Source organism: Labrus mixtus, chromosome 1 (genome assembly GCF_963584025.1).
Source record: "Labrus mixtus chromosome 1, fLabMix1.1, whole genome shotgun sequence".
Classification (NCBI taxonomy): Eukaryota; Metazoa; Chordata; class Actinopteri; order Labriformes; family Labridae; genus Labrus; species Labrus mixtus.
This window is the reverse complement of record NC_083612.1, coordinates 15,709,579-15,736,717: the sequence shown is the minus strand read 5'-3', so window position 1 is coordinate 15,736,717 and position 27,139 is coordinate 15,709,579. Positions and strand designations below refer to the sequence as shown.

General features: G+C 41.4%; 1 protein-coding gene across 1 annotated transcript; it reads right to left on the bottom strand.

Moving 5' to 3' along the window:
• Nucleotides 1–374: 374 nt before the first annotated feature.
• Nucleotides 375–27,139, bottom strand: ly75 (lymphocyte antigen 75). The gene is made up of 35 exons (XM_061035166.1): nucleotides 26,856–27,139; nucleotides 25,399–25,767; nucleotides 23,398–23,571; nucleotides 23,043–23,204; nucleotides 21,622–21,741; nucleotides 20,701–20,841; nucleotides 18,760–18,963; nucleotides 18,458–18,618; nucleotides 17,787–17,894; nucleotides 17,259–17,347; nucleotides 16,893–17,062; nucleotides 16,027–16,226; nucleotides 15,647–15,789; nucleotides 15,389–15,467; nucleotides 14,504–14,575; nucleotides 13,904–14,027; nucleotides 13,480–13,515; nucleotides 13,140–13,309; nucleotides 11,411–11,478; nucleotides 11,228–11,304; nucleotides 9,994–10,130; nucleotides 8,831–8,939; nucleotides 8,262–8,422; nucleotides 7,985–8,114; nucleotides 7,449–7,669; nucleotides 7,192–7,354; nucleotides 5,626–5,790; nucleotides 5,380–5,502; nucleotides 5,001–5,186; nucleotides 4,679–4,902; nucleotides 4,320–4,527; nucleotides 3,253–3,414; nucleotides 3,037–3,153; nucleotides 2,494–2,679; nucleotides 375–2,155 (listed from the first exon to the last, which is right to left on the bottom strand). The coding sequence occupies exons 1-35, from the start codon at nucleotides 26,962–26,964 to the stop codon at nucleotides 1,980–1,982; spliced, it is 5,244 nt and encodes a 1,747-aa protein (XP_060891149.1). The 5' UTR covers nucleotides 26,965–27,139; the 3' UTR covers nucleotides 375–1,979.

Genomic DNA, 27,139 nt, shown 5'->3' with positions numbered 1-27,139 from the left:
AAAGGATTTGCGATTTCAAAACATTTCTCCGTAGTAATGGAAGAGGTCAAGGAACAGCTTCGGTGATACGAATGAATAATGATTAACTCTGATTCAGGCGTTAACATGCACCAATAGTTAAGTCTGAGCCTGTGAGGTTTAATGTCAACCTCAGAGTGAAACGCTTACACTCAGTAGCCTGTTGTTGTTTATTTCTTTGAGTCATTACCTCTACTATTCAATACATTTTAAATCACAATGCACATTCTGTCTTAGGGCGGATTCTCCCTTTAAATCTCAAAGTTATCTTCTATGTACAACGATGGCGGAGTTAGCCTAGGTGTTTACAGTGACACCTTAACATCCCACTCTTAAATGATTGACAGAGACAAGTCTTTGAAGACAGGAAATTTTATTGAAAGGCTTCTGTACCTGATTTGAGCTGACAGATCTGCTTAGGAGTGAAATAAAAATAAAATAAAACTCATAACAACCCACCAACATTTGGTTTACAACTTGATATGAATGGGTTAAACAGCCGCTTTGAGGCAGTTCTACAAACTGAAAGGAAACTTCAGGCTTTTACACATTGAAACGATCCATCAGAGCATCTTTGGTTCATTCTCAGTTATAAATCACACAGCACATATTTACAAAGCATTCACAGCAAAGGCCAGTGCAAATTTGAACGTCTTTCAACTTCCCTAAACCTCATTGTGCTTTTACATACGACGACATTCTAAAGTGCGTTCTTGCTCAGTAGTTAAGTGCATAGGAAAGTCTAGATACACAGACGCATAACTCAAACAGGTGTCTGATTCTTTTCTTTTTTTTTTGGTGGGGGGGGGGGGGGGGGGGGGAAGAGACAAAGTCCCACACTGTTCAAAATAATCATAATAATTTTGTTTTTCATCATTTCTAAACTGACGATTAAAAAGACACGATTAGATCATCAAACGTTACTTCATCAGTAATTTAATTAAAAGGTAACCAATCAACTGGCTCCCATTTGTTCTGAAGTAATGATCCAAAAGGCACATAAAGGATTTTCTGCATGTTTAAAGTCACCGTTCAACTTTGAATACAAATGTTTATTTTGACCACAGTGCAATCTTCCATCCAGAGTGATTTAGGTAATTTGTTCAGGTTTGCAGATTTTGGATTTATCTCAGGGGAAAAACTGGAGGTCAGTGTTTTGGTCAAACTCCTAGAACCACGCTGAGAAGTTTTAAATAAAATCTAAATTGACACTTACACTTGATCTATATCTTTAGTTTCTGCCTTTTGCTTACTATTGTAGAAATGTGTCATCATAAAATGATTCTCAGTGACACACTGAGGCACTGTGTGAGTGTTCAAAGATGAACTGTCCGTTATGGGAAAAGGAATAAAGATCGCAGGTCAAAGAGAAAAAGCTTTTGAGTGTAGTTTTAGGTGAAATGGCCTTTAAAAAGTGTATTAATACATTGTAACTTTGGAAATATAATTTTCTGCAGATTTGAAAATACTGAAAGAATAGTTTGAATTATAAAATAATAAATGCACCTTCTGCGTCTGATAGTTTGGAATCACTCATAAATCAGTGCAATTTCACCCCTGTAATAAGGCTAAAGGGGAATATTTGTAAGGTTGCATACGTCTGTAAATCAACTCAAAAAACTTTTTACAATCTAGATACAAAAGAGAAAAAAAAAAAATACCCCACCCATGTCAACGATCCACATTTAAGAGAAAGCTTCAGCCCCCATATTTACATTAGGTAGATCACAGGGCTCTTATTAAACGAACATTTTAAGAAACTGTTTTGGCCGATATTCACAATTCACTAACAATATTTACAGTTTAACACATAATTGGAGAGAGTCTGCAGGCTTGAGCAGGATAAATAAATAATTTTTAAAAAGTGGGAAAAGGCTGCATCCGCTCTTGCTGAACAGTACTAAAAATGCACAGGAGGGCAGGCACATGGACACTCCCTGAGGCCGGTTAATGAAGCTAACTTAGTCAGTTTCTGTTATAATACTGTTGGCGTCCGATTCATCAAACGTCCTCTTGTAGCGGACAGTAGAAGTGAAGTGAGATCTTTTCTTCTTATAGATGACAAAGCCGATGGTTAGAAGGAGAGCGAGGAGGACCACAATGAAGAAGCCGAGTGCGACGGGGGAGCCTGCAGATTCTGAGGACCAAAAAGTGAAGGCAGTCAGTCGTCAGTCAGACAGTTCATGTTTGAGGGCAGCTCAGGTTTTTTTAATCAAATCAGACACTCTGTGTGAGACTAAGAAATTAAAGATGAACATTTGTGTGTGCGTAAATGTGCAAAATCTGCACAGTTAACCATAAAGTACAGAACTTGTTCTTTTAGCTTTAATGATGACATGATGAAATAAATGTATGCCATTCAAATCTCTAAATATAAAGCTGCAGCATAACAACCTGAGTGAGGGTGACAAAGCGAGTCCTGTAAAAACAATGTAAAAAAAAGTTCTAAAAACACTTCATGTTTGTGATACTCACTTGCTTCAGTTTTGCACACAACTCTACTGTGGCTAGCCTCACAGTTCACAAGATTCCAGATTCCTTTTTCATCTCCGGCGATCATGACGGCACAACGCGGCTCTGACTTCTTCCCATTGAGCAGGGACTCAGACTTCCAGTTAGAAAAGGACAGAGTGGAGCCGTCCTGCCAGGACATAGGCTTACCTGAGAGGAAGGAGAGCAGATAAGGAGACTGGGACGGCTGAAGCTGTGGATGCTTGTGCACAGTGCATCCTGGTACATGTAGGCATTGTCGACAGGAGAACTCTGCTTTCTTGGTAATGATAGTGATACAACACTGACTAAAATGAACAACAACACTGTTATGAGTCTTAATTTATTGTTTCCACCAACTTCTAGGAGAAACTTTTGTCAAGGACAACGGCTGCCTCCATTGGGTGAAAACGATGCAGCAAAAAAAAAAAAAAGCATGGATATGATCACAATTGAAATAGTGAAAAACTGCCGATCAGACATGTGTTGTTTCCAAAACTCTTACAAAAAAAATTAGATAAGGTGTACCTTGAGAATCAAAGTCCATGGCGAGCCATGCTCGGCTGGTGATGAGAGGATCATCAGACATGTAGTTTGAGACAAAGTCGTTCTCCTCTGTGGATTTTATGTTCAGCAGCTGAGCATCTGTTGGAAGAACAATACAAAAAAAAAAAAAAAAAGTGAACTAAAGTTGCTTGAGATGAATACTAATTATAACCCTTCATACACTTAACAACAGCTCACCCATGCCCTGACAGATGCCTTTGGCCTGCTGCATGCTGTACACGCTGTAGTTGTAGAAGCTCATGTTGAAGGCATAGCAGTGATCCTCATGCTGCACCCACATGGACACGCCGTTGCTCTGAGGGCAGCGATTGGCCTCTGGGGCAGCCTGCAGTCTGGCTCCTGATTCATGACAGGAACAAGACGGACAATAAACAATGACACAAAAACACACACTTGTTGTAGATGTATTAGATGCATTCCTTTCCTTTCACAAAATGATTCAAAGTGGCAGTAAGCAACATGACAATCATGTGGAAAAAAGCTTCTGCCTCCCTGCTACTTCATATCACTCCACTAAGCCCTGCCCACCAGATGACGTGCGAAACATTCATTCTTCTATTCAGCTAGAAAAGGCAGATCCGAAAAAAATTAACAGCAACTGGTGTGTGCTGCTCAGCTGTGCTCTAAGCACTACTGAGGCAAAGACGGAAGATGCACGTTTGTACAGAGTCGCTGTGATTGGCTAGTAACATAAAAGCTAACCCCTGATTGGTTGTTTGATTCAGACAAGGTTTTTTTTTTTTTTAACCTTAATTCTAAGAGGCAGGTTCTCACAGGCACAGATCAGACACACATTTATTTAAAAGAAAACAACAATATATTATTAGTGACAAGTAATGACACAATGTTCTATATTAACTCAAGTTTTTTTTTTTTTTTTAAGATTTTTTGGGGCCTTTTTGTGCCTTTAATGGAGAGATAGGACAGTGGATAGAGTTGGAAATCAGGGAGAGAGAGAGAGTGGGGAATGACATGCGGGAAAGGAGCCACAGGTTGGATTCGAGCCTGGGCCGCCTGCTTGGAGGACCACAGCCTCCATACATGGGACGCGCGCACTAACCACTGCGCCACCAGCGACCCCATTAACTCAAGTTTTAATGAACTGATGTTGCCTCCTGTAGCTTCAAGTTTTTGTACTTTTTGTTTTTGTTTTGTTCTTCAGAACTTCTTCAGCGATTGCCTTTCTCTTATGCCACGAAGGAGGAATAATGAGGTTTTATACATTAAACATGTTGGTGTCTTACTCTGTGAAGGGGTTGTGATGGTGGTGGTGTAGCAGATGGCTCCATCTACCAGAGTGTTGCAGCTGGTCCTCACCCAGGCTCCTGAAGGTGTTACAAAGACACAGCTGGCCTCTTGTTTGCCTGTGCTCGAGCTCTCCAGTAATTCAGAGACGGTGGCTTTGAAGTCAAACTTGGTTCCATCAGACCACTCGTAGGCCGAGCCGCTAACCTGTAAGGAGACAGCGGACTGTCGTGTTAACTCATCCGGTTGGAGGTTCAATTATGCATAAGAAGTCTGAATGTACTGTACTTTGGACAATCTTTAGTGTCTTATATTCTCAGATATAAGCAATGCTTTTTTTAAAATTCTTAACCCTTACGTCCTGGTTCGACAGCCCAATCCAGAGCGGGAAGCCGTCCGTCTTAGCAATACGCTCCATATGGGCGCTGTGCAAGGCGTCGTGAACACTTGCGAGGTGGCCTCCTCGCTCACCACACTCTTCCAGAGCCTGGTACCAGCTCAACTTTCTCTTTATGACCTCATAAGACAAGTTGTCGTAATGTTGGAAGTCCCTGGATGACTGGTTGTACTCCTGTTTGGGTTCTTGGGAGGAAAGGAATAAAAACATGTTGCGAGTGAAGAGCATCATAGAAGTGGATGGATAGATGCGTGATCGAAAACGTCAAACGTAATGCACCAACCTTTGTCCAGTTTGCAGGCCACTATTGTTCGTTGTTTGAACTCGGAGAATAACCTGGGGTTTTCAATGACAATCCAGTTGCTGTCAAAAGTAACACCAGCCAAGAACGGTCCTTTCACTTCTGGCCTGCCATTTGCCCAGTTGGAATATTGGACGTATGTGCCGTCATACCACTTCATTTGGTTCTCTGCAGAAGAACACAATCACTGTAAACACTTATGAGAAGAGTATCACTGCTCATATAGTTCATTGAGTTGAGACAGACAATGTACTGCTGCTTGAAAAACAAAACAAAACGTATCAAGATGTTGTTAGAAGTACTTATAGTGACCACATCTACATAGGCATCAGTAGGAGGATTAAAAAAAAAAAATACAAACCGTTCTCAACTTTGAACAGCCCCAACCACACAAACTGGACCAAGTTTCGAAATGGTGTGAGTTGCTGCTGGATAAAATCATTCTCCTCTGCGTTTCTGATGGTTAGGATTTCTGCATCTGCGTCTGAAACATGAAGGCCTCATCATCATCATCACCACCACCAGCTGCAGCTTAACCAACATCTGTCTAAATCCACTGATTAAATCTCCCCACAAGAACATTTGCCACGTGTCGTGAATCCCTTACGAAGTTTCTGGCAGGTCTGTTGAATCTTCCCCTGGTTAAAACTCTCCCATCTGGAGGAGACCAGCTGGAAAGAGTAGCAGTTGTTGTTGAAGGGGATCCAGTTTGGACCGTTGATCTTATGAGGGCACTTCACTGCTACGTCCTCCGGAGTGGTGATGGTCTCCTCTGTAACACACATGTTCATATCTTTATATTTTCAGAATGTCCGCATACCGTTGGTCCAAAACATAGAGAAAAGATTTAAAAGGAAGAATGTGCAACATTTTACACATAAATACAGCAGAGATCGAGAATATCCTGTTGGATGTAAATGTCTCCCTGAGTCATGGCTGTCTACAATGAGTGAGAAGAGAGAGTCCCGCTGGTTGTTACTGTCAGAGCCGTGTTTACATGGACGGGACGGCACTGCGTATAAAAGCTGTTTTAGTCAAGGACTAGAGAAAAGAAGAATAACATACCCACTGCTTATTCTGATGTCACATAAGTGTCTTTAGATCACGGTCATTCTGTGTCAATTAATGTGCAATATGAAGCTATGAGTTAACCGTGTGTGTGTGTGTGTGTGTGTGTGTGTGTGTGTGTGTGTGTGTGTGTGTGTGTGTGTGTGTGTGTGTGTGTGTGTGTGGGGGGGGGGTTGGAGGTGTGCCACTGGAGGAGAGTGGAGGGTTTAGAATAAGGGTGGTGCTGCCAAACAGAAGTTTGTTTTGGTTTCATGCTGGTGCTCAAGGGCGACATCTACTGGTTTAAAAAGTCACACATTCTCCCTTTAAGGAAATACGAAATTGTAAAGTTTTCAAAGAATAACAAGTAAAAGGAAATGCTAAGTCATGTCACCTGAATCTCACTTTTATATGAATGTGTTTATGACTTGATGACTATGATGATCTTTGTTTTTTTTTTATCCATCTCTTATCAGCTTCGTATTGAAATAGTGAATTAGTAAATTAGGTCTAAAAGAGGTTTAAATTTAGACACTTGATACACAGGAAGGATTTAAATAAAGTGGAGAACGGGGGCAGAAAGAAAGTCAAAACACTCTGTAGCCTTACACTCGAAATGTCAATCAACATACAAGTTTACAAATCAGTTAACTTCTTTTATGGCCTCATAATGGAAATCCAGTTTCACATTAAGAACTCGATTGACTTATAATTCAGCAGTTGTTGTCTTTAATATCATTCAAAACTTGCTTGTTTTTGTTTTGTTGTTAAGCCAAACTGATTAAGGCCCATAAATAGACTCTACATCCTGTTAATGAGAGGAATCAACAGGGTTTAATAAGTGTAGCACTTTAACTATGTACAATAAACAACCTGAGCTAAAGCTGCTTCAGCTACACGCCTTCATGTTACTTTAACAAGTTCTCCACCACTCTGCTATGGAGATGCAGCCACACAAACACAAAGGGTTCATTACAAAAACACATTTTCTTCTGTGGGGATTTGAAAAACCTTTCCTCTTATAAAAAGTGTTTTACCAAATACAACTCCATCATAAGTGGGCATTGGCTATCTGAGGAGGTAGAACAGGCATTACTGTTTAAGTGTATAACATATCCAAACTCACCGTGTGGTTTGTGGCAGATAGCGCCCCCTAGCTCCTCCTCGCACTCTGTGGCTTTCCAGAAGCCATCAGTGTCTAAGTAGACGCAGGAGCCGCTGGTGACATCAGAGGACCAGCGACTGAACAGAGTGTGACTGTGGTCAGTCCAGCGGTAGTGGATCCCATCCTGACCACACCAAAAAAAAAACATTTTAAACCTTTTTTTTATGTTTTTAAGTTGTAGATTAACATTTAGGAAACCCCTTCTTTGACACACTTACGTCTTCACTAAAGAGACCGATCCACATGGGTGTGTTGGCACGGCTCACGTACACGGTCAGGGTGGATTGCAGGAAGGTATCGGCCACACTCGCCAAGTCCATTTTATTGCTTCTGCACTGCTCCAAGGCCTCAAACCAGGTGAGGTTTTTGGCGAGTAGCAGGATGGTGTGGTTATTCACATTAAAGGACTCTTTGGGTACGCTGGGCACCTCGGGTTTATCTGAAATATTGTTTTTAAAGAACATGAAGTTATATGACGTATAAATATTTATCTGAGAACACAATGCCTTTTATTCAAGATAAGAGGGAAAGAGATGATGAACCGTTGGTTGGATCACACTCAGACATGGCATCAGGTCTAGGCACCAGCCTGATATCTTTAAGCTTCAAACTATGTGCATAATTCTTACCCTTTACGATGTGTTTTCAAGGATCGACACATAAGGCTTCAAAATCTTTAATTAAACATTAACTGGACAAACCACAGCATGCAACTCCATTCAGTAAAATCAAAGGGTTTGAAGTATTGAGTTACCTGCATAGTGCTGACAAACGCCTAAATGCTGATACTGTGTGCAGGAAGTGTAGTCCCAGGTACCCAGCATGGCAGAGTGGGGGTTACTGATCATAAACACACACAGATCCATACTCGCTGGATCCCATGTCTAAAACAAGGACAAATAGAAATGGACTCTGAATTTAAAAGCTTAAGTGAAGAATTGACTCTATCTAATGCTCATGGCAGAATGGATAAAGATACTGTAAGGCAGTATAAATGCTCTTAGTTTGAGGATTGGACTCCGCCCACTTACATTGACTTTGATTGCCCTGTGCATGCCCAGGAGCAGAGGGTTAAAATTCAGGTAGTTCACCGGGGAATTGTCCATCCACTCAGGGTCGTCACGTTTGATTTTCAGACCAATCCATATCCTGTCCATGTTCCTCATTCCCGGCAGAAGAGTGGTGATGAAGTCTGAGACACACACACACACACACACACACACACACACACACACACACACACACACACACACACACACACACACACACACACACACACACACACACACACACACACACACACACACACACACACACACACACACACACACACACACACACACACACACACACACACACACACACACACACACACACACACACACACACACACACACACACACACACACACACACACACACACACACACACACACACACACACACACACACACACAACAATTATTTTTGTTCAAAAGAGCATCTAACTCTAAGAAATGTATTATTTATGAGAAAAATAAAATAATTAAATCATGATGGGTGAGTTAAGCATGCTTGTGTTGTTCATTAAACATTGAATAAATAAAATGAGGTGGTCTCACCTTGCTCCACCTGATCTGATATAGTGACTAGCGTTCCCCTCACAGAATGACATTCATCATTGCCATACTTGAATGAAACAGGCTTCTGGCTCCTCATCAGAGTGTAGCACTAAAAAACAACAGGTTCATATAAATGAATGTCGTAAAGTCACATATAAATCTTTATACCACGATTAGCGAGTCGAATTATGGAATGAAGAGAGACGTACATTAAAATGTGAAATAGATGTAGATGTTCAGTGGGCCCACTCCAAGTTATACATATTTAAATGTTCATCCATCCAGCTGAACAATCATTTTGTGTTTGCAGCAAACCAACGTTAGCAATATGTAAGGACTGATTCAGATGTACAATTAAAGTTATTTTGTAAATAAATCCTTGTGCAAAGCCGGGGCCATCGCTCGGGTTAATGGGCCTGCTCTGTCATTTTTTAATCTAGAGAATGGAGATAAAGTTGTTATGAGGGCTGTGTCACTAAACCGCAGCAATGCACAACAACTATCAGGACAGGTATGTCGACATTAACCTGCATAATGTGTGTGTGTGTGTGTGTGTGTGTGTGACTGTTTAAAGTTGTCTGACAGCGCACTGCTGTTAAAAAGCTAAAAATTGTTAATCTAAGTTCAGTGCTAGTTTTTAGACTTTCAAGTGTTATGTGTTGTATCGTATTCCGTTATTTGCAGTCATGTTTTGTGGGAGAGTGTGCCATGTTTCATTACGTATGTCACAAAGTGCCACACATTTGAGCTGCATTCAAAACAGTCGTCGATTTCGTCATACGCACACAATACAGTTTTGTACGTCTAAAACTGCAAACTGCAAAACTTGTCGACTTACAGGTAGAATTGATTTCCGCTCTTCTACGCCATGCCTTGCCTCCTGAGACCCCCCCCACCCCTCCCGTCCAACAGGGACAGTCTCCCGCTGTGAGGTGCCATGAGGTGCATGTAAGAACAACTCACTCTTTCAGGGGCACTCTGCTTGAAATTCTCTCGAAATTTGTCAGGAAGTTGACTTGTCTGTATGTACATTTCTATTTCATCGTCATGGAAACTAGTTAACATCTCCGGCGCTATTTGGCTTGCTCATATATTAGAATGTTAGAATACGAGTTTGTCTTGTTTTTGCTCGTGCAGTGTGAAAAGGTAAACACGGATCAGACCTTGTTTCTGAATGACAGAGAGTTGTTTCCACAGGGCAGTTCTCCGGGCTGCGGCTCCAGAGGGTTTATCTCCACTGACGTGATGTTGTGTCTCTCGCACACAAAAGACAATCGCTGGCGACAGCTGCGCTCATGCTCTGCAAGCAAACATGTGATAGAAAAGTGTGGATCAGTAAAAGAGACTGAAGTCCCAGCCTCTCAAATCACATAATGTTCATCAGAGTTTTTTTTGCTCTCTGAAATGATTAAAGTCGAGTTTATGTCTTTCTTTTTTTCTGGCTCACGCTGCTCTGAACAAGTTTCCAAAACATTTGAATATTTTCTTTTTTGTTGTTGTTTTAAGCTGAGTTGTGAGTAACCTCATCATTATTTTAAATATCAGTTTTTAAATACAGCTGGGCGGCAGTAGCTCAGTCTGTAGGGACTTGGGTCGGGAACCAGAGGATTACCAGATCAAGTCCCGATGCGGACCAAATCTGAAAATTGGTCTGGTAACTGGAGAGGTGCTAGTTCACTTCCTGAGCACTGCCGAGGTGCCCTTGAGCAAGGCGCCAACCCCCCCACCAGCTCAGGAGCGCCCGCTGTGGCCAGCCCCCCTCACTCTGACACTGTTTGTTATTAAGACATGCTACACACACATAGGCTGAAATGCACAGAGTGTGAAAATTGAATTTCCCCTCACAGGATCAATAAAATACATCTTCTAAATTCTCACTTTAGGGCTGTGTTTAAAATTCATTTTTGAGTAAACTGTCTTTGGATCTGACAAAACCCTGTCCTGCCCTCTTTAAACCAGTGAGAAGAGTCAAAATAAAAACAAAAATAAAACATCTTTTCAGCCAAACAACCAAAAACAAATCACATTTTGGCAGAAATCTTTGTTTTCACACAGCGCTCTCTCTCATGCTGACATGCTGATTGAGAAAATATGCTTTAGGGACTTTATTGTCTTTTTGTTTTCACAGATTCAGTCGGCTGGAACGTCAACTTTTAGGTTGAGTGAACCCTTTTTATTAGTATTATGTTTTCTATTGGCAAAGAAAACTAAATTGGATACATTTGACTCTCTTGCATTATCATATTATCCCAAAGCTGTGTGATATTGATACAGATCCAACTGAACATGATCCATTACTTCAACTGTTTGAGAGTGACTGAGTAAGAAGTGATCGTTAAGGTGAATAAATCCCTGAATCCTCCTCGACTGCACAGAAACACTATCATCCTTACTCACCTGGGAAATAGTTTTCAGGACTAGTGGAGGTGCATCGGCCCAGGAAAACGGAGTGATAAAAGTACATCTGGGTGTACCTAGAAGAAAAAAAAAAAGATTTAATTTCATTTTTCTAATTTGAATGACATCAGTGTTAGCAGCATTAACATCTGGTCCGTTGTGTTAGTGAGGGTTCTGGCTTACGTCATGGGGAATATCTTCCCAGGCTCTCTCAGATCCACCCACCAGCTATGCTTGGAGGAAGTCGACTTCTGTTCACATAAAGAAAAATGATAAAGAGTTTATAAAGTGCTTTACACTTGAACTTAAGAGGCTGTAATCTCAAGGAGAACATCAAGCAGGCAGCATACAGCACATTCAAGAAAACAACAAAAACATGAGTGTGGACATGGGAAAATATACCTCAACAAGAAAATACTTTATTCAATACAAGGTTTGACTCGAAGCATGTCAGGGAGTTCTTCAAGTGTCTACAAGTGTTTTGTATATTCATGTTTTCATTGTTTCCTTCGTGGTTAGTCTAGCAGAAGAATTTGTTCTGCTTTGTATTTATTGCTTCCAGTTGTGATCTCATGAAAAATGCTCCATTACCAGAAGACAGAGGAAAGAATTACTAAGGTCATTAGGTCTTTCAAATCAACTACAGATGCTCATAGAGAGAAAAAAAGGAGAACATGGTGAACTGTGAAAAGTAAAATAAAAAAATCAACAACACTCCAAACAAGTGTTGCAGTATTCGAAAATCGGTCTTGGTCTCGGTCTTGTCTTGGAAACATTTTTTACTCTGTGTTGTCTTGGTCTCAGACTGGGCAGACTCTGGATTTTAAATCAAGACCGGGGGGGGGGGGGGGGGGACCACTGACATTGATATTAATTGTCTCGGTCTCCCCTGCCTTGGTCTTGGCTCGGTCTCGATCCCTTAATGTCTTAGTCTTGTCTCACTCTTGGAGCACTCTGGTCTCGGGTATGTTTTGGTCACGGTTAGTGTAGTCTTGACTATAACACTTCTTTAACCACATAACTGCACTGAAATTGTTTTGGAATTGATCCTTTTCTCAACTCCACCCTGAAACAGCACTGTCCAAACAAAGCATCAAAAGCGTGCCAAGCTTCAGCTCCTAACACAAGTTCTAGGCTGAGGCTAAAATAAAGGCTGTACTGAGAACATGCAGAGTTTGAATGATGGAGGGTGCTGTCTATGTCTGTACAAAACAGGTGTCCTTAAGAGAGTGAGTCATTTAATCACATTGTTTTCTTCTCCAGCTTAAGCTCAATGCAACAGCATGCCTGGCTAACCAGGCTCAGCCCCAGCCTTTGAGCAAAATATAATGTATGTAGTCATCACATGGTCATCAGTTCAATTTAAAAACCTTGTGCATGGCTTATGTGTCAAATCAAGTAAGCCTGGAAAGTAAAATGTAGACATTTTTCAGCCCAATAAAGATGTTTCATTGTCAGCAATAGCTCATGCTAATTTTTATAATTACTACTATCTGTTTTTATTCTTACTTTTCAATCAATCCATGCTGTTTTATTAACTTGTTGATGTTGTAAAGCACTTTGAAACCTGCTACATAAATGATGAATAATAAATCATGTTTCCTATTATTATTACGCTTTAGAGCTGCCGGTACTGCTAGTCCAAACACATGGTGACAGTGTTCATTTCAGCTGAAAAATACACAATTAAAAACTGAGGCGCCTGCATTTCCTACCTCTGACTGAAATAAAGAACCCATTGTCTCAGATAAAAAAAAGATTTTTGATAAGTAACCTTCCACTGTTCTTACTGTAACCATTTCAGTTATCCTAATACCCAGAGAGAAACAGGTGTAGCAAATATAACCAAGAGGAGCGGGGGTTTATCTGGTTTGACAACATTCCTATGAGATGCAAGTCTCCTGTCACTTACTTGCACTATGTGGTCATGGATCCGTCTGGCAGCCGTTGAGGTGATCGGTGCAGCCAGCTTGCTTCCATTTGCACTGCAAAAGAGCTGGGCCTCTTCAAAAGTCAGCCGTGGCTCTTTCACAAACCAAAACTCTGCTCCATCTACAAAGATGGACGACTCGTGGTGCCCGTCTAAAATAAACAAAAACAGCACTTCAATCATGACAGACACATAACGGCCAAATGTTTCTGCAAGGATGAAATTATTCACCAAGTACATCACTGATTGAGCCAACTTACTCAATCAAAAAAATCTATAGAATTTTAACACAGATACTGACAAAAAAAAAAGAGGTCATTACCGGGATTATACCACTCTGGTTCCTTTGGTGTCTTTCCTGTAGACGCATCAACAAAGAAAGTAAGACGCAGAATACAACCACACTGAAAAAGTAAAAACATTATGTTGTGCTCCAATAGAGTCATTTACTCTGACACACACACACACACACACACACACACACACACACACACACACACACACACACACACACACACACACACACACACACACACACACACACACACACACACACACACACACACACACACACACACACACACACACACACACACACACACACACACACACACACACACACACACACACACACACACACACACACACACACACACACACACACACACACACACACACACACACACACACACACACACACACACACACACACACACACACACACAGAGCAGTGCTGGTAGTCTTACCGCGGGGTATTTGGCAGACCCACTCCAGCCTGGCGTCACAGTGAAATGGTGTGGAGTAGAACGGTGTGGGAGGCAAGTCGTGGAGCAGATACACAAAGAGGTGCTTCAACGTGCTCTTCGCTGTCTGAAGAGGACGCCGTTTGTTTATCATCAAAGAAGAAGAACACAACAAAAGCAGCATCACAACTCTGACACCGCAGTGAAGTTCAGCGATAGTTAAGGAGAGAAGAAGTGCTTATCTGACAACACAATCACTGAGTGAGGCAACATCAGAGAATAAACTGGCAGTCCCTTGTGTGTGTGTGTGTGTGTGTGTGTGTGTGTGTGTGTGTGTGTGTGTGTGTGTGTGTGTGTGTGTTCTGTCTGGCTGGGATTTGTTTCAGGAGAGCTTGAAGAACATGAAATCAGTATTGCAAAAGGGGGTCATATTTCAGCAGTAGCTCTTCTGCTGACTGCCACAAACAGCTGAGCAAATGGCCTTTAATCAGAGATCAGGCACTATAATAAACATACCAAGAGAGAGGGAGGCAAAACAATAAAATGCTCTATTACATTTAGAATAATTTAGTTCACCATTTAGTATTTATCCACCCAGCCCACCTTGAATGCAGCGCAGTCACGACTGTACGCATCGTCCTCGTGGAAATCTTGGTGCAAAACATCCATTGACACCTATGGAGGCATGAATAAACAGATTCAGCATGAGGGAAAAAAAAACATTTGTGTTGCAATAAGTCTGATTAAACCACATATGGAGAGTTGGAGAAAATTAGAGATGCTATACTGTAGGGCTACAAACTAGGAACTACAGTAAACTAAGAAAGGTTATTGATTAAAAACAAAAAACAGTGCAATTATATCATGTGAAAAATATGTGTGCAATAACCTCAGGTGCAATAAGAGATAATAAGTGCAATAAGAAAACTTATATATATTTTCATTTCATTGTACAGTGTTCCCCTTGTTATTGTAATTTTTTTATATTATACAGTGTATAACTTCTGTACAGTTTATTTTAATTTACTTAGCTGTTAATACAACTTGTTTATTTTTACTTTTTTTCTTACAATGCTAGTCTATTTTATATACAATTTTAACTTTTTTGTAGAAGCTGACTCAGGGAGAAACGCACAAGAATTCCAATGTACCTGTACTGTCCTGTACCTGTGCAAATGGCAATAAACATCTATTCTATTCTGATGATCTGTTTTAATGAATTTTGAAAGGCTTGACTTTTTTTTTTTTTAAACTGAAAAGCCCTCAAAAATATAAAAAAGAAATGTTCTGAGAATATGTGAGGGATTCGCCTTTATAGGATAGGACAGTGGATAGAGGAAACCAGGAAGCGAGAGAGTAAGGAGCAAGGAGCCAGAGACCAGACTCGAACCTGCTGTGAGGAACATAGCCTCCGTACATGGGGCGCGATTTAACCACTAGGCCATCTGTGCCACAGGGATTTGGATTAAAGATCGGGGTTATACTTACAGGCTGGCCATCGCTCCACTGCCAGGAACGATCAGCCGGGTTTCTCCTATTCAGGCCAACCCAGAAGTAGCGATTATCACTGCACCAAGCACACGGAGCAAAAACACAGTCAGCCATGACACATGATCAATCTTATTCAAGGAGAAAACATATACATGTATATATTTTAATTATTTAAAGTTTTATATTTTGAAAGGGGTGTTAGCCTTATATTCTTAGAAACAACAGTTTAAAAGTGCATGCGTGTGAAAACCCTACCTGATGGTTTCTCTCATGATGCTGTGCAGAGTCCTCATCTCAACGTTACTGGTGAAACTGGGCAGGTTTGCTCCCAGAGCCTGGCAGAACCTCTCAGCCTCCTCCCAGGAGCGTTTCCTGCTCAGCCTTTCCTCATGAAACACCTGAGAAGGTAAAACAACGATGAAGAGCAGCTACTGAACCTGTTCTTTCAGAGTAACAGACTGGAGCAGATTGTAAAGTTAGAAGTGACTTCCTGTACAATAAGGGCGCACTCACGCTGGGCTCGGTTGCTCCGTACCGGGCTGAAGCACAATTGCCCCCCCCCCCCCCCCAATTCTTCCTTTAAATTTCTACTAGAACCGTACTACCTAGTCACCGTTATAAACACACACACACACCTTGTAGCAGTATTTAAAGTTTGGTATGGACAGCCATCCATCAGGACAGCTCATGTTGAGGTTCGGCTCCACGTCTGGAGGTGGAGGTGGACTGAGGTCTGTTCGACAAATGGTACCAGCCCTAAAAAAGGTACAGTTTTTCACCTCCCACTTGCCCAGAGGTTTAGTAGTAGAAAGCACCGCACAACCACCGTCCTGATCTGAAAAACACATTTTGATAAGACAAAAAGAAGTTACTTTCATTGGGAGAAATTGCATACACGTATATTGTGTTTTTACAGTATGAAAAAAAAAATGTGTTACAGCAAGCTTTTGTATTTTTGATCGAATTGCCTTGGGTAATATAGGCCTGTTGTCCAGGTTTGCAGACATTATGTATTTAAACTAAACTTCAGTGCAACTTTTCCCCCTCCTTTTAATTACAGATCCCCCTCCCCCCCCAGCATCCACCCCCTCTAATTGGGGCACTATAGACTTAATAAGTTTTCTATCTTTTTATTTAAGACCTTTATGAAGACTTTGAAAATAACTTTTTTTTTTTTTTAAAGATTCATAGATTTGATCACCAAAAAAAAAAAGATTCATGTCTTTGTTGGGATGCCAAGCTGCTTTGGAGGCAGGGAGACAACATCCCAAATGAACATAAAGGTTCAAACACATTGACACAATACATGTAACTACTAGTCTGAGACATTTTTTACAGACTTTTAAGGTTTAACACTTGAAATTTCTTTCAGTAAATGAATTAGTCAGAACCACAAAACTACAAGAAATACAATATTTCTCAAAGAGAATTAAGTGCAGCCCATAACAGATAGTCCTGTTTAAGGTACTGAGCAAACAAAAGAGGTAGTGTTTGTACTAACTTGGTTCAAACCAGCCCCAGTTGGTGTATGAAACCACACCCGGTGATCCATCCTGGTTCTGCCACTGGTACTCCCCCATGTTATTAATATCCTGCAGCCCGATCCAAAAGTACTGAGGTTCTTTGCTGATCTGCTCAGCCAGCAGACGGCTGATGAAGGCCTGCTCAAACCTGCACAGAACAGTCAAATGTGAGTGACTCATTCTGAACGAACACAGAAAAGTGAGCCGATGTGTTTCAGAACCATGTGTGAGAAATGAATGATACGCTTTCATACAGGCAGAAATGGAAGTCTGGAACGGTTACAGAAGGAGATCATATGTGCAGCAGCTGATCAGTGTCAGTCCCCAGAAGCACAAAGCCTTACCTGTTTCTTATAGTGGTGTTGCAGCGATCTTTGAAGGACACTTGTTTGGTGTTCAGTTGATAACAGGAGTTGCCGTGCCTCCTCCAACCCTGAGGGAATGACAGCAGCAAGATGTTGTTAATCATTTATGCCACAATCAATTTACAGCGCATCATTTTCATGCAGTCACTGGTTCTGATACTCAGCTGTTAGCAATGGAAAGAAAAACGGAGAGCGATCCAATCAATATTTTTTTTTGTACTGAACTTTTGTACTACTCAATTATGTCACACCTATAATGTACAGCTAATGATGACTGCATAAGGTTATCTAATACACTTGTATGGCTAATTACATCTCTTACAGGATTAGACGTTTAATGATTATTGCTAACTTATGCATGTAGGTCAAGATTTTTATTCATGGGAGGCGTTGCAAACATGTGAGGGAATGAACAAATGCTGCATCTGTCTTTGGAAACACTTTTAAATGTTTAAATTTAGTGTTAAGTTTAAGTTTAAATGGTCATTAAGGTTAGACAACACTCACATCCTCAAAGCGACATCCGGCCTGTGTCGCAGTTTCGTTAACCTCGCCTTTCTTCTGACACATAAAAGGCTGTTTCACTGTGCAGCCCTTAACCCGCCAAGCATGGAGCTGTGGAGAGCAGACACAAGGTTGATTTTGCAGCCCTTGTACAAGGAAACTTTTTTTTATAGAAGATCGAAAGAGGAAAGAAACACACACTCCCTACAAACAGGCCCAACAATGGATGGGGTTACACACAGACACACACAGAGACACACACACACACACACACACACACACACACACACACACACACACACACACACACACACACACACACACACACACACACACACACACACACACACACACACACACACACACACACACACACACACACACACACACACACACACACACACACACACACACACACACACACACACACACACACACACACACACACACACACACACACACACACACACACACACACACACACACACACACACACACACACACACACACACACACACACACACACACACACACACACACACACACACACACACACACACACACACACACACACACACACACACACACACACACACACACACACACACACACACACACACACACACACACACACACACACACACACACACACACACACACACACACACACACACCTCTCCAGAGTAGACAACACAGCTGGAGTCCTCAATGGGTTGAACTGGCTGGTTTCGGTCCCAGTAGGTGAAGGTGACAGGTGCCTTGTCAATCCATTTGAAGACTGTGAAGTTTACACCTGACCCGATCAGACCGATCCACACGTCCAAAAACAGGCCGTCTGATAGACCACAACACACACACACACACACACACACACACAGGAGAATCATGTATGAAGACTTTACAATCAAACAGTGTGGGCAGGGGTCTGGACATATACAATGGTGTTTTTTTTTGTTTTTTTTATGTGTCGCTTTACCGGCATGGAAATGAGTGCTGATCATCTCTTTGCTGTCTATGGAGTGAAAGCTGGCCAGGGAGCCCCCTCCTCCTCCCTCCACGAGGTCACAGTGCTGCTGGGCGGCCGTAAAGTCTCGCGGCGCGTCTTTCACTAACTTGTAGCACCAGCCGTTCCACGGGACCCAGCCTTTTTGACACACTGTTTCTTTATAAACCAGAGAGTCTGTACAGAGGGAGCATAGGAAGGCACATCTCAAAATCACATCTTGTCCTAAAAGAGTTTAACGATCGGAAACAAAGAAACATGAGGGACGCATTCAGCTGATGAGTTAGCTGTCATCTGGACACATGGAGGAAGTTAGAATGGGGTCGACTGGCGCTTCACAACAGAGAGCTAAACTACTGCTGTGAGAAACCAGAAATGTAAGAAAAAGAAACAAAACTACAGCGTTACATGGTTTGTCAGTCCAACGCTCCAGTCTTGCCTGCATCATCATGACATTGGAATGATTCCCATTTAATTTAGTAAACATTTCCTGTTGTGCACCATCAGGTTCACAATACTGCCCTGCAAAGGCAAAAGCCCTGAAGTCGCCAGAGTGTAGAACTGAGAAAAATGACTTTAAAGTCTTTTTGTTGTCCAGCCAAATGAGTTGCAGGCAGAATATTGGAAATGTGGCAATTCTTTGTCTTTTTAATCAGGTTATTAATGTTCATAAAAATCTTGAGCTCAAACATGACCTTTGACCCTGATTTGGAAGTTAAGGTACTCTGCCGTTGCATTGCCTGTACAATAATAAGGGGTAATGCCAAGGCAAAAGGCAGTAACTTCCATTTGATAGCTCCCTTGGTTGCTGATCACTATATTAAATCAGTATATGATAATAATGAGAACATATACATGAAATCTAGTGATCATGGCACAATTAAGTTCTTGATGACAGATATTAAAACAAAGGCATAACACCTTAACTCCACTGCAGTAAAACAGTAACTTCACTTTGATCCGCAGAAAAACAAAGGCAGAAGATCTTAACTCAGTTTGAGCATTCCTGAATGCTGCAGTACAAAGACCCTGATGAGTGAAGTTACTGGACTCTGTCTTGGTTTCTCGAGGGCTTTTGGAAGTTAAGGCAAATACAACCTACTAGTTTCTCAAAAGAACAGCACAATTGACTCAAGATATTTGTCCACATGATAAAGCACATTTGTAATGCTCCAAAAATGACAAAAACTCATTTTCAAAAAAATTGAAGTTACTGCCTTTTGCCTTTGTAGGGCAGAATAGTGGCTTGGACTGAAATGTCTCTAAAGTAATGGATGCATTGTCTAAAATGTTAACATGCTAACATGTCAAGTTATTTATGTCCAAGACTTCAAATTACAAAGTGAATGTCCTCCAGTCAGCTTAAAGTGTACTTTATTTAAGTAACAAATACTAACAAGTAGGGCTGGGAATCTTTGGGTGTCTCACGATTCATTTTCGATTCTTGGGGTCACGATTCAATTCAGAATCTATTTTCGATTCAAAACGATTCTGGATTCATGATTGAGTCTATTTTTGAATTAGTACATACTTAAGGATCCACTCCAGTCATCTGTGAGACTGGCTGAATTTATTTCTGCTCCATTTGGCATTCTACTGAGTTAAAGAGCTAGCTTCAGCACTTAGCAGGGAGTGACTGATTAGCCAAAAAAAAGAAAGAAAAAATATATATTGTTGGAAGTTATGAATCTATTTATAATCTCAGAAGATAAGAATCTTGATTTTTAAATTAATCGATTTTTTTCCCCCACCTCTACTTACAAGCTTCACATTATACCTGCTTGGCATCAACATGTTAGCATTGAGTGCAACCTCAAAGAGCTGCTAGCATGGCTCTGGATGGTTGGTTTTATTTTGTAAAAGGAGAAAGAGGAAATATGAAGAGCGAAGGTTGAAGGGAAGCAGCTCACCAACCTGTTCTTTCTGTGTCAGAAGCGTTGACTTTTTTCTTGCAGATGTACGGCAGCCGATAGCTGCACGCCTCAGATTCATAATTCTGATTGGAGTTCAGGACTCCGCAGTCCGACTCATCAATCGAAGATGAGGCTGGCATTCCTGTCAAACACACGGCAAACACAAAATAAAATGACACACTGACTGTGACAGCAGACATCATCAAAGAAAATGTTGGAAGCTGCTGTAACAGTTCAACACCGTGCTGCTGGTAGAAACATGGACATGTTGTAGATGGCAGTGACCTCAAGGAGCTCATGTCAGAAAACGACTAGATGGCTGCTGAAATTCAAATACAGTGTAAGAAAAACAGACAGCTAACATAACACAATAGCTACGAGGTTTTCATAAAGCCCTCCATTCAGAGCTATTAATGGGTTATTCAGCTATGCCAACAATCCCCATGCCACACTGTGTCCAAAAACAAGGCACAATCAGCTTCTCTTAACACTAGCCTCATTGTTTCTCGGACTGTCACCACATTTCAGTTTAGTCGTTTATTTAAAGGGTAGCACCAACAGCAGCTCACAGCATGAGGTGGGTTTTGTGGTCAGAGGAGCAGGTGTTTCAGGAAACTGAAAGTGGTTCAGTAGAACAGTTCCCTGCTCATTAAGTTGCAGAATCTGTTTGAATGTTTTGTGGTCATCTTCATTTGACGCTTCAGGGGAGGCAGACAGTAAAGCAGAGGGATAATGCGAAGCCCCAGCCGACACTCCAGTGTTGCTGGAAGCACATAAGGCGCTCCACGTTTCAAAATCTCTTCACCTTTTTACCTCCAAGAGTCATTTTTTTCATTTTCAACAAGGCAAATAACTGAAAGTAAGTCAGAGAGAAGACAAAGGGGGGGGGGGGAGAAGAGAGGAACACAGTAACCATCATCACCTGTTTCCCAGCGCAGGACGGAGAGAGGCGAGCCGTCTGACCACTGCCAGCCCTGAGAGGTGTCTAACTGGTGAAGGCCGATCCACATCCTCTCGGGCATTCTGTCGAGGCCGGCCAAAACTGCACAATGCAACAGGACAGCATACAGGGTCACACAGTTACCAAACGGAAATTATAAGCCCACAATTTCATGAGTTATCACGTTGACTTTGGAGACGCGAGAGAAATGACTGATAAGAATATCAACTGGAGGCTGCAGGTGGCCTAGCGGTTAGGTCACGCCCCACTGACCTACGACCTATGTCTATGTCTCTGTGTATTGCCTCTGTGCATTACACAGAGTCCGACCTGCAGCTCCTTTACCGCTTGTCATTCCCCACTCTCTCTCTCTCTCTTTCCCTGCTTTTCCTACTCTATGCACTTTCCTATCAAAATAAAGGCTAAAAAAAGATAAAAGAATATAAACTGTTTCCTGTTACGACCCAGGTCAACAAAGAATTTGAGTAAAAAATATTTTGTATTAAATGTCAATGTCAGTGTTTGATGAAGGACTGACAGTCTGCCTTTAAGAGGAACTTCTGCTGCTCATAGTCTGTCTCTATTGAGATGTGGTTTCCAACTTCCCCAAACCGGTCAAAACAGGCAATATTTAGGACTCAACAGAGGAAGAAAAGAAATTAAGAGAAACTAGAAGAAAAAACATCCAGGCTAGCACCACTTGGCAACTGCCACATAGTGTGCCAAACACACACTAGTTACCTACAAAACCTGGTGAGCTGTGTATACCACAAGGCTGCAGTTGCTTTGCAGAACATATGAGGAAGTTGTTCTAAATGAGATCGAAGGGTAAATGAGGGGAAGCCTCACAGACTTGAAGGTGGTTTTTAGTCTTTCTAGCTTCACTTCACATTTCTGTTGGATTCTCTTCAAGGACAATCACAAGGAATAACAAAACCAAGAGGAAGCAACAGAACAGATGAAGTCATTACACAGAGACATTTCGAAGAAGACTACATCTTTTAAAAGACTGGCTGACTTACACTTAAAACATGTTTTTAATGAGAGTAAGGGATAGAACATAAACCTTTATCTACTTTTTTACAAGTGGTGTTCAGGCCATAAATTAAACGGATGTTTGATCTTCTGTCCTGTCTCTTTAAATCACATGTGACTCAAAGAAAACGCTTTTCCTCAAAGATCTCAAGCAGTAAAAATATGATTCCTGGGCCTTGAGACCCACAGGTCAGATGAATATTTAGAGTTTAACTTTGGTCCTTATTCTCCTTTTAAACCCCCATAAAGAGTTGTAAAGGAGTTTAGATGCTGATCAAATACGTTGTGAAGTTAACGACGTAGAGTTTTTTTTAGGTCATAGCTGGAGATAGTGAAGTTAAGATTACCACAAAATAAATCTTTCTTACAGGTTTTGGAGTGGAGGTCCTCGGGCTCAGACACACTGAGCAGGTCGGCCCCCTGACTCCGACATGAATCCAAAGCTTCCTGCCAGGTCACGGCGGCCGCAGAAACAAACTCATAGCAGGAGTCCCCTTCCGGTCCAGAAAACAGAGCCTGGCAACCCTCCTCTACAGAGTCAGAGAGACGGCGTCAGTGCAAGTCTGAGGAGCTTTAATTTATTAAACACATTTATAATAGAAACATCTAGAAACAGCTAGGAGAAATCGAGACAAATGAAGATTTTCACAAAGCAACATTTTAAAAAGGGCCAATGAATGTTATATAAGTTATAATATCATCGACATAAAAAGTGGAGCATGCCTGGTGTTAGACAGGTTCCCTTCTTTCCCTCTAGGTCAAAGTCCGAACTGGTGGCACACCAGGACAGTCCAGGGAAATCTTCATCCGGGAGGCATTCGTGATACCAACTGGTGTTAAATTTGAAGGGGAACTCACAGGGAGCACCAACAGAGTTCCCATCAGTGGTGTGGACAACTGCACGGAGAGGAGAGAGAAGTAAAGTAAAGGGGAAGTTAGAGACCTGTCACTAATCTCTGGAAATAACACATCAGGACAGTTACTAGTTGAAAGTGAAATTTAGTGTATTGTTGCATACTTAAAACCACTTCATGGACTAGAAACAACAATAAACAAAAACATGTTGCTTTGGTGGTCAGAAACGTGTTTGTTTGTTTGTTTGTTTGTTTGACACAGTTTAGAAGCATTTGTAATAGTTTCTTCATCTTACAATAAATATAGGTTTCTTCAGAAACGGATTACATTCAGACAGGCGAAAATATTTCATCTCAAAGCAGCTGAGAAAAGCAGCTTGTTGATGCATCGTCATGTCTGTCTTGATCCTCTCCATTCAGTTTTTTTTATATGACGCTGTATTGTAAAGGGAGAAAATACCACTGACACTTACTTTAGGGCCTTCTGAATAACAGAGACAACATTAAAGGTCAAATATTATCATCCTTTTTAACAAGTGTAAATAAGTCTCAGACCTCCCCCAAAACATGTCTGTGAAGTTTCTTGTTAAATATTCACTCTGATCCTCAATTTGATCATGCCTATAAACCACTCTATTTCAGCCCTGCTCAGAACAGGCTGTTTCTGTGTCTGTAGTTTTAATGCGAATGAGCTGTGTCTGACCACGCCCCCTCTCTGGAAAGGGATGCGGCTCGGGGCTCTCTAGCTCCATGCCCAATTGTTTTTTTACGGTGAGAAGGCAGACTCAGAGGGCAGAACAAACACCCATCTGTGGGAGTGTCACCCAGCTGGGGGAGGGGCTACTGCCCTTTGTGATGTCATGAAGGGAAAATCTCCAAACTGAATGTTTGAGCACACATTTTCTGAAAAGCGGAGCAGGCAAAAGATGGAGGAGATGGACTTTTCTCATAATTGTGGGGTTTGTAGACAGAATAGGGATACATATTAGTGTTAGAGAAACATGGTGAAGTGTTGCATAATATGTGACCTTTTATACTAAATGTTAAAAAACTTGAAATCCTGAGTTTTTTTCCAAGTGGATATACACAACCTGTTTATGTTTTGACAATACTTGCTTTTGAGTTATCAAGTCACACATTGTGAGTGACACAATGCAACTTTATGTCTCTTACAAATAAAGGCCGAACACCCCAGGCTCCTTTTATGAACTGTACCTGTACACATTAACATTTAAAAGTGTTTTATTTCACAAGACTGGCTCAGCTCAGTCGCACAGTGAGCAATGACTCTGAAACAAAAGTGAAAGTCAGTTGTTCTGTTGCACGCACTGAATGCAACACGAAGGTGCTACGACACACGTCTGACTGTGCCCTGCCATAAAGCTGCTCTGGAAATTCCCCCAAAAAGTCAAAGGCAACGTTACATTTACGATACAGAGGTTTCAGAAAACACCCTAACCTTCAAGAGGAATTGAAAACACTGTTTAGATTCCTGGCTTTATTTATGCAGAAATTCACCGGAATGAAGATAATGTAAGTGTTAAGCTTGGCCTAAAATGTACAAGAACCTGTTTGGGGGTGTGACAAAAAAAAGCCAGAGAAGATGACACCTTAATTATAAGGGTGTATTGCATCACGAGGGTGTTGTGCATCACGAGGTAGGAGTAAAATCACATTCAGGAGGTGGATTCTCTGACAGAATATAAGACTCAACACAAACTCAATTTAACAGCACTTTGAGTTCCTGACTGCATTAGTGAGGCCACAGAGCTCCGTAATGGACGGCTTGCAGCACTTCACACAGTGCTCAGATCTTCAGTGTGTGAAAAATGTTCTCTCTCTCCAATAAGACAAAGGAAACCACACTAACCACGATATGGTCTCTGGCAGATGTTGTCTTGAGATCCTCCTCTAACCCATGTATCGTTCACGTCCCGTTTGGCGACGACTTTGCCATCACTGGCAGCGAGGCCCATCTGGTAAACAGTGTAGACAATCCCATCCAGGCAGCGCCACTGCAGCAAGTTGTTGTCGCAGTCCATCAGGAACAACGTCTTGGAGGGGACGTCCAACGCCAAGCAGAGGGACGTGGCCACATGAAAGAGCCGGTGACCAGATCCCCACTTCCACAGCTGGGTCCTGCTGTTTGGGTCGCAGGCAACGAGACTGAAGTCTGAGGAAGCCTCAGTACCCAGGCACTTCTCTGTGCTGGCGTGCTGGATAGTGAACGCATCCTCATCTGTGGTGACAGAAAACAACACATTTTAAAAACTAACTACCAAGCCTTCCATTACCATCAAGACATGGACGCTTTTCTACCATCAGTTTGTCATCTAAAATGACTTCCAAAATATATATATATATGTTGTAGGCAGGAATCCTTGATATTTTATTCAAATGACTAAACTTTGACAGAGTAGCATTCACAGGGCTGTAGCAACAATTCAGCCTGATTTCTTTTGTATTTAAGGGGGAATTTAAGTGGTTTTTTTTAATATTATAAATTTGAAAAACAGCACTTAGGGACCAGGGAAAAATGGCAGACCATTTTCAAATGAATGAGCTTGTTTTTAATTCTTTCTTACTGGCAAGAGATCCCTAAAAGGGACAAAAGAAAATATTTGGAATGAAAGTCAATATTTATATTTGGTGCTGACAACTGATTTTTGAGCATTTTTTTTTTTATTCTTTTCAATTAGCCTTGATAATTTATGCCCTGCCAAAACAAAAACAAAAAATAGAATATGTTTCCATAAACAAGGAGGAAATAATCCAGAAAACATTTGCAGTTATTTGATAACTGGGAGTTTAAAAAAAAGAAGTTATTTACAAAATACTCAAACAAATTGCTACTTACTAAAGTACTTTTAACAATTCAATAGCTGACAATAATTGGATAAAATAGTGCTTCTCTAAAAGTTTTGGGTAAGAAAAACAAGCGCAGTATCTTTGCAACTGTCCCAGTCAGGCTTTTTAAAATGGACTAATTCCATGGGGATGAGTTTGCAATTTGTTTGACCTGTCACAATACGCAGTGGCATTACACTTACTGGGGGATGGGAACAATGAAAAACAACTAACTAGCTGACTGACTTAACTCACTAATTTAACTTAAAGCTTCGCTGATATCTGTTTCAACTTGTTGTCGGCTACATCCTGCATGTTTGCAGCTTTTGTTCTTCGGTGGAGTCGCGCTTCTGCGGACGAGTTATTATTATCCAAGTGAATCGAAAGTGGACCCCGCAGACGGCTTAGTCATGGTAATGTGTGATAAGTGACGCAGAAATTAAAGCAAGGGCTGGAACTTGAAGCAAAAAAAAAACTTACCAAAACCTCTCAAGTGAGCCGGCGAACAAGTCCCCAACAAAACAAGTGACTTCAAAACAGTCAACAAACAAAGGCAAAGTGTCGCTTCGGGTAACTTCAGCATGGTCATCGGAAGAGTCTTTTTGTTGGCTTCATAAAGAATCTGTCCTCCCGCAGCGCTGACCTCTGAATACAGGCCGATCGATAACTGAAGCCCAAAGCGAAAGTGATCAGATAAGTACACTAACCCAGTTAACCCAACTGTCAGCTGTGTGATCCACGGTCCCGCTCCCACCGATTCCGTC